At 34.2% G+C, this 8,164-nt stretch overlaps 1 protein-coding gene across 1 annotated transcript; it reads left to right on the top strand.

Moving 5' to 3' along the window:
- The first annotated feature begins 3,295 nt into the window (after nt 1-3,295).
- Nucleotides 3,296-4,098, top strand: LOC113500176 (histone H1.1, embryonic-like). Its single transcript, XM_026880884.1, has one exon. It carries the CDS (start codon nt 3,360-3,362, stop codon nt 4,053-4,055), a length of 696 nt encoding a protein of 231 aa, XP_026736685.1. The 5' UTR covers nt 3,296-3,359; the 3' UTR covers nt 4,056-4,098.
- Nucleotides 4,099-8,164: the final 4,066 nt, after the last annotated feature.

Here is an 8,164-nt window from a genome sequence, read left to right as displayed (position 1 = left end):
CTACGCGAGACTACATCAGCTAGACGCTTAAATCGAGTTGAGCCAAAGTTTGTATGTATGATCCTTTTTCACGCTAAATAGTTTTATCCGGAATTTATTTTCCCGTGGGATCATTTTCCATTTGTAGCGGGCGGGCCCGCGGGCAACAGTTAGTTTTTAAAATAAAGACGCTATAGGCAGCTGCTTTTCCGATGTGAATTAAAATATAAATGTTTGAGGTACATAATGTACCCATAAACAAAGTTTAATCCTGTAAATGTTAAAATCCTATGACCAGTCGTGTTTAAAACAATAAATTCAATATTGAAATGACTGCATGGATATCTGAGTGGCTGAGGTCTCCATGCCAAACCCATTGAGCATGACGTGACCCCTGCTTAGGACTAGCATTTAATTTGTGTAATCCACGAATGCTTGTTTTAAGTCTGGGTGTCTTCCAGAATGATTCCAGCGATTTCAATTTAATTTATTTTGTATTAAAGGTGAAATATGTGCAAGTATTCTTAGACGTTTTTCATAAAAATCGGTCGAGTCATTTAAAAGTTATTGGGGATTTAGTTTTTACACAGCTTGTTTATTCTTTGAACATAATAAAAACCGAAAACAAATTAGAATCAAAATTAAAAACAAAACTAAACCCGTTTTGGGGCAGTTAGTACCTGTACAGGCAGCTGCTGCTCTACCTACCTATACCCAAAGGTACCTATAAAATGAACCTTGAAAGGAGTAGGTAGGTCTAACCTCTTATACCTACATATTGCAGGCCGACACTGGAATGGGCGGTCTTACTGCTGACCTGCGGATGTAGGCATAGGCAAGTATCATAAACAACCTTTATTTCATCGCCAAGGGTATTAATTATCCATTGAGGTTAGAAGTCGAAGATAGATCTCGATGGCGTGCAATTGGAGAGGTCTATGTCCAGCAGTGGACGAATATGGGCTGATCATAATGAAGGTGAAGTTAGTTAGTCTCGCGACACGGAAAGTCTAAAGATAAAAAGACTTAATTATGACGGGCCTATTGGTCTAGTGGTTAGTGACCCTGACTGCTATACCGGAGGTCGTGGGTACGATTCCCGCCCAAGACAAATGTTGTGTGATGAGCATGATCATTTGTTCTGATGTCTGGGTGTAATTTATCTATAATATGTATGTATTTAGAAATATATAAGTAAGTTTATCAGCTGTCTGGTTACCATAACACAAGCTCTGCTTAGCTTGGGATCAGATGACCGTGTGTGAGTTGTCCCAGGATATAATCTATACTGCTATACTAATATTTAAAGCTGAAGAGTTTGTTTGTTTGTTTGAATGCGCTAACCTCAGGAACTACTGGTTCAAATTGAAAAAATATTTTTGTGTTGAATAGACCATTCATCGATGAAGGTTTTCGGCTATATACCATCACGCTGCGACTAATAGGAGCGAAGAAACAATGGAAAATGTGGAAAAAAACAGGGCAGATATAAATCATAATTTATATATTCTCTTCTAGCCACGCGGACGAAGTCGCGGGCAACAGCTAGTATAATAATATAATATTTGTCATCCAACCAGTTTAGAATGTAAGAACCTACCGTTGCGTCGATATCTCCATCTTTATTTTAACTTTTTTCTGTTATAACGCAAACAGAGATACATCATCTGTGAAAAGAGTAGTTATCGTGGTTCACGAGATACAGCCTGGTGACAAACAGATAGAGGTGCCTCAGTAACAACAAGGTACCAACATTATATTTTTACTCTTTGGACACCTATATAACACTAAAACCAGTTTCCGAGTCCTTGAAAAGTAGACAAAGTTGCTGCTTTAAAAATAAAACTTACCTACACATTAAAAGTCTGTAAAACTATACTTATCTAAAAAGTTTTCTGTTTATCAAAAGATAATATATAGCTATATATCTAATTTGCAAAAATAACATAAGTTTTTATTGTTTTTCCAATACTAAATATAGTTAACCTCTATTACCTCTTTCTACTTACGACTTTGTAATTTACTATCAAACTTAACAAGCATCTAAAAAGCCCCTTTTTTAAAACTAGCTGTTGCCCGCGACTTCGTCCCCGTGGGTAGAAGATATAAGTTATGATTCATATATACCTGCCCGGTTTTTTTTTCACATTTTCCCTTGTATCTTAGCTCCTATTAGTCGCAGCGTGATGGTTTATAGCCTAAAGCCTTCCTCGATGAATGGTCGATTCAACACAAAAATAATTTTTCAATTTGGACCAGTAGTTCCTGAGTTAGCGCGTTCAAACAAACAAACAAACAAACTCTTCAGCTTTATATATTAGTAAAGAAATATAGATGAATACAGTCATTTTTTCCCCTCCATCACAAACAACGCAATGACAAAAGACGCCATATTTGTTTAATTACTCACCTAACACTGGCGTCGCGTAGTTTATTGCTAATTAAAGTCATGCCACAACCACTTGTTGGGTATTTTTTATAGTTCAGGGCTACCCGCCCTAAGCGTGGCATACCTAAGTAAGCTCAAGATATAAGTAGGTAGGTAGGTAGGTAGGTAGGTACAGTAAAACAAGACCAAAGGCTCCTGTATGTTACATGTAGTAAAGGTTATATCCGACTTGTCTTAATATTATTTAAACTTATGTAGACCCAACAGTAAAATTTTTAAATGAATACTGATAAATTATTATTAATAACTAATAAAAGACGATAATGAAATAAAGTTCTCATTATTTAATATTATGTTTTTTTAACTATTTAAAGCAGTAAACTTTTCTAGCTTAACTACCTACCTAAACTTTAGTATAATAAAATTATCAACAGTATTTGTTAAATACATTCGGTTGGGAAAGTACTTATTTTAGTATCTAATTAGTCAACAAATTAGATAGGAAAACCAATTCGGACAAAATTTACGTTGCGTAGGTAAGCAATTTAAAACGCCATGCTTAAATTCTTTGGATTGATAGGTATTTTGTGGCATATCAAATAGATGAACATTAATTATTAGAGAAACAAAGAAGATCGCATGGGACGGCACAAATTACAAGCAAATAAGTACCATGACCAGTAAGATATATCTGCTATTCAAAAGACTATCAAAAATGTATGCGTCGATGGTTACGAAACATGAGCTACTAACTGCCACAGAGTACATTTGTATAACTAACTGCATTTGGAACTCGCCGCGCTTTTATACAAAACGCGACTCAACATTTTTACAAACTACCCTCATGGTATTCACTTTTTTACTAATTTAAGACCGTTTTATCGTCACGGTAAAGTTCTCTCTTACTTAAAGACACTTAAAATTATGACTGTAAATAAAAACCACCGTTTAGAGTTTATTTTTTAATTATTTGTGTTGACAACTACCCACTATGGAATCCGGTGAATCTGATATTGAGCTACAATCAGCTTTACCCAAAGTTTCAAATAAGAAAATGCCAAAAAGCCCATCCGTAGATTTATTAACGAAAAAACAAGATAAAAAATCAACCAAAGAAATGATCAACCAAGCTTTAATTGATCTGAAGACACGAAAAGGCGTTTCGTTATACGCAATAAAGAAATACATCACGGAAAAATACAGCGTCGACACGGAGAGACTGAATTACCACATCAAAAAATACATAAAATCGGCAGTTGAACAGGGATCCATCGTGCAATTGAAAGGTATTGGAGCTTCCGGGTCTTTCAAACTGGTTCCCGTAAAAGAAAAGAAAGTTAAGCCAAAGAAAGTACCGAAAGAAAAGGCAGAAAAACAGAAGAATGCCGAGAAAAAACCAAAGAAACTTAAAGAAAAAACGGTCTCTAAAGAAAAGACAACAAAGCCTAAATCTAAAGTTAAAGAGGATGAAAATGTGGAGAAAGTTGAGAAACCTAAAAAAAAGGTTGTAAAAGATAAAGAACCAAAGGAAAAGAAGACTAGCGAGGCAAAGGCAAAGAAAGTCAAGATGGCGAAAGCAATGCAAACTCCCTCCAAAAAGAAAGTGGCCATGATGAAAAGAAAAAGTATAGGATCGATCATTAAACCGCCAAAAATGAAACCAAGTAAAGCGAAACCTCAAAAATAAGTTAAAAAGGTATATAATGCTTAATTTTTTAATTTTAATATTAATGTTTTGATTATTTATATTACATCATTTTAATTCCGAATAAGGTTTTATTTACTCCCGAAGTTGTTTCAAAAATACCCACTCCTTATTTTTTTGAATGTGATTCATTTCCATTTTTATCAGATACCTACGTTATTTATTTAGTATGTTAATGATCATTTAAAAACTTTAATAAACCATGGACTTTAACAAATTTCCTTTTAATACATAATTTTAGTTAGGTAAACTAATGGCAATATTTTTCAATTGTTATTGTTATTGCAATGTAGATCCTTATTTATCTAACACAAAAAAGTATAAAATCATTCATTATTTTATTTAAATTAAATGGGAACATTTATTTCTTGGCTGCATCATTGCAGCAGTTTTTGGTCACAGAATGAAGTATCAAAACAATATTTCTATTTACAAATATCACTAAAACTACCGTCTTTGGAACGGACATTTTGAGATGTCTGACCTAAGACGAAGTGGGACAATGGGTGGAGTTACAAAAGTACCACATACTTATAAATAATACCAGCTAGGAAACGTGTGGCGGTTAGGCAAAGGATTCTACGGATAAAAAAAGAAAGATGAAACATTGAAGAGTTCTTAAAAGTGTCTTGAATAAGACACGAATTAATTTCGATTCTCTACAGGCAAATAGTTGATACGTCCTATGATAATATGCGTGACAGTTTTACGTGTACGCAAAGTACGCAAATTCCTTACAAAGCAAACGAAATAAATTATTATGTATTGACAAAAAAAATGTTATTCCATAATTATTAATAAAATGCCATCAGTTTTCGTAAACCATTTACGGTTTTCATGCTTATCATCATAAAATACATATTATCTTGTCAAACGCCTATTTACAAGGGTTGTTTTTCTGGTGATTTATTTTGGAGAAAGCCTTGCTAATGCACTCTTTACTTTTTCTTTATATTTTATACTTAAATAAGATGACATCTTACTACTTAATTTTTTTTTTAAGTAAGTGACATAGACGTTATTTAATAAACGAAAAAGGGGAAAGGGTTATGTTGTACCATCACTCAGTATAACCAAGGGTGCGTCGGGCTCAGAAAAAGCAACACAAGAAAACCTCTTTTTACGAAAGGGCCGTCAACTTAGAAATAAACCCATTAGTGCCTGTCTATTGTAAACAGCAATTAATTCCATTATTTCTCATTAACATAACAATTACTATAATTACCCATGTAACCCCACCCCTTTAATAGGCGTACTTAGTTTTTGCTGCATGCAAAAAGTAATGGCGCAAGAACTGGAGAAATTGTAGTAATTAACATATTATGTGTTGCCATATTGTGTTCTTTATTAATTTTCTTTGTCATAGTACTGGTGGTTTTAGGTACAAGGGTCAACAATCAAAGTCAAAATAATAGTTAAAAAAAACACGTTTTTATAGAGAATCCGAACGTAGAAAATAATTCAAATTTTGGATATCAGTGATAAAACAAAAAAAAGAGTTAAATATTTATGAAAGCGCGACTTTTTTGTTTTCGATGGACATCGATTGACGGACAACAGACAGTCAGACAGACGTTTCATCCAGCTGTATATCTTGCTGTAGGTATAGCTGTGGATCTTAGTTAGACGGTTAAAACTTTTACTTATTATATATTCACTAGCTTTTCGCCCGCGGCTTCGCCCGCGTCAAGGTCGGTTATATCGCGTTTCCAAGAGAACTCTTCAAAAGTCCGGGATAAAAACTATCCTATGTTCTTTCTCAAGGTCAACTCTATCTCTGTACCAAATTTCATTAAAATCGGTTCAGTGGTTTAGACGTGAAAGCGTTGTTACGCTTTCACGTTAACTCTGTGTGTCTGTTGACAGACAGACAGATAGACAGACAGAGTTACTTTCACATTTATAATATTAGTAAGGAAAGGATATTGCTTCTATAACAACAGCAAAAAAACAACATCATTCCCCTGGCTTTATTTCAATTATTATTTAGAATCGGCGCAACATGTCTTCTCCTTCCATACCTTTCTATCTGACGTCATCTCACAAGAAAATCTCTTTGCAGCCATATCGTCTTTCACATAATCCACCCATCGTTTCCTTGGTCGTCCTCTTCCCCTATCCACCAACAGCAAATAAATATCGAAATCTAAGTTAAGCAACAGTTGGTACAGTCATAAGATTGTCTTATGATAATTAAGAAACCGTCCTACCTAAGAGTTTCGTAGCTAGGTACATAAGGTCCTTAAAAAAAGTTCACTTTTCATTTCACATACTTCGGAAACAAAGTCAGCAACGGTAATTTTTTCGAGTTCACATTCTACTAATATTATAGACACGAAAGTTTATGTGTATAATGTTGATGTATTTATGTTTCGTCTCCATTTAAAAGACGGGAACGGGATAATTTTGCGTCAAAAAAATTTACGTTTCCGACACCTAGGCCCCAATTCTGCTATTTACAATAGCCGATGAATAAATGAAAATTGGTTTAAAATGACATGTTTTTGTATTTTTTCCTGTAAAACAATTGGAAAATCAGTTGGCGGTACACACAAGGTGTACAATTAATTTCCAATATTTTATTGTATTCGCAAAATGCTTAAGAGAATAGGAATAATTTTAAATATAATCCAATTGCCATTAATTCATCGGTCATTTAAAATAGCAGAATTGGGGCCCAGGGTCTCAATTCCGCTACTTACAATTCCCGATGAATTAATGACAATTGGATTAAATTGGATGAAATGTAACACTATTCGTATTATTCTAAGCATTTTACCAACACAATACGTAGAACTTATTCGTATTGACCGTGAGTGTTTCACCGCGTTCTGCATTTTCAATCATTATGCTGGAAAAATGTTTAAGAGAATATGAAAAGTGTCATTATAATCCTATTTCCATTCATTCAGCAAAGAAATCAGTTCCATTCTAGTAACACTATAGGTAAGGTTATACATACAATTGGCATCTGTACTGTATGTATGTTTGTGTGTCTAGATATACGTAGATACTGGCACAGCGGGAGGTTCCTTCGTGGAGTTTACGGGTCACTCATCTACATAACATGGCGACTGCTCTATAGAAGATTCTTCACGTAGAATAAAATGAAGGAAACTGTAGTGACGTACTAAAATGTACTTCATTAATTAGCTGATGAGGTGAACTTCGTTCTGGCGGGCTGAGTTGAGAAGATAAATCATCCAGGGCTTTACCTGAACGCTTACTGAGGTAGAAAGGTTTTTAAATGTGACAACGAAAATATATAAACTAATTTTACTACAATTAAACAACTTAGTGAAATTTTCTACTAAGCCAATCTTAGTGACATTTTTATGGCACCAAATGAAAGCCACTACACGTTAAATGAAAAAAAGCGTGTTAAAAAGAATCAAAAATATGTGTTCAGTAAGTAGTTCTTTGGGGGAGGCCTACGTTCAGTAGTGGACAGCGATAGGCTGAGATGATGATGATGATGATGAAGAAGAAGTTCTGAGGTAACAAAAATAAACGTCCTTTGAACCTCCTCCTTTAATATCGGTTGAAAATCATTCAGATCTTTCCACGTTTCACACGTTTATGTAGAGTACCACATATTTATACACCGTGAGTTTTTAGTCGTCTTACAAAAGCAGCCCAGTTCATGTATCCAATGACTAGAACACGTTCATGATAAAAAAAATAGGTGTTTATGAGATTTGAAAAAAAATAAAATGCAATTTTTATTCAATATTATTATGCAATTCGTAGTTTTTTAGAAACACAGCTCTTCAATCTTAGTTGATGATAAAAAAATAATAATCGCGCCTAGGGGTATTTTACGTCGGATACATGAACTGGGCTGATTTTGTAAGACGACTAAAAAATCACCGTGTATATACAATGATATACCAGCCTTTCATTGTCTCACTGCCAAAAAAATTGATCACCACGCTTATCAGGGCCCCAATTCTGCTATCTACAACTGCCGATGAATGAATGAAATTTAGCTTAAAATGTCAATTTTCGTATTCTCTTAAGCATTTTTCTACACAATAATTGTAAATTCAATAAGGGACGATACACCTAACGTCAATACAATTAACTAGCAA

The sequence above is a fragment of the Trichoplusia ni genome, chromosome 13, assembly GCF_003590095.1.
Source record: "Trichoplusia ni isolate ovarian cell line Hi5 chromosome 13, tn1, whole genome shotgun sequence".
Lineage (NCBI taxonomy): Eukaryota > Metazoa > Arthropoda > Insecta > Lepidoptera > Noctuidae > Trichoplusia > Trichoplusia ni.
The sequence above is the reverse complement of the archived record's forward strand: the minus strand, read 5'-3'. Positions and strand labels throughout refer to the sequence as shown.

What these genes read in the sequence shown, in the direction of transcription:
- LOC113500176 (XM_026880884.1), top strand. Translation starts at nt 3,360, where the DNA reads ATGGAATCCGGTGAATCTGATATTGAGCTACAATCAGCTTTACCCAAA.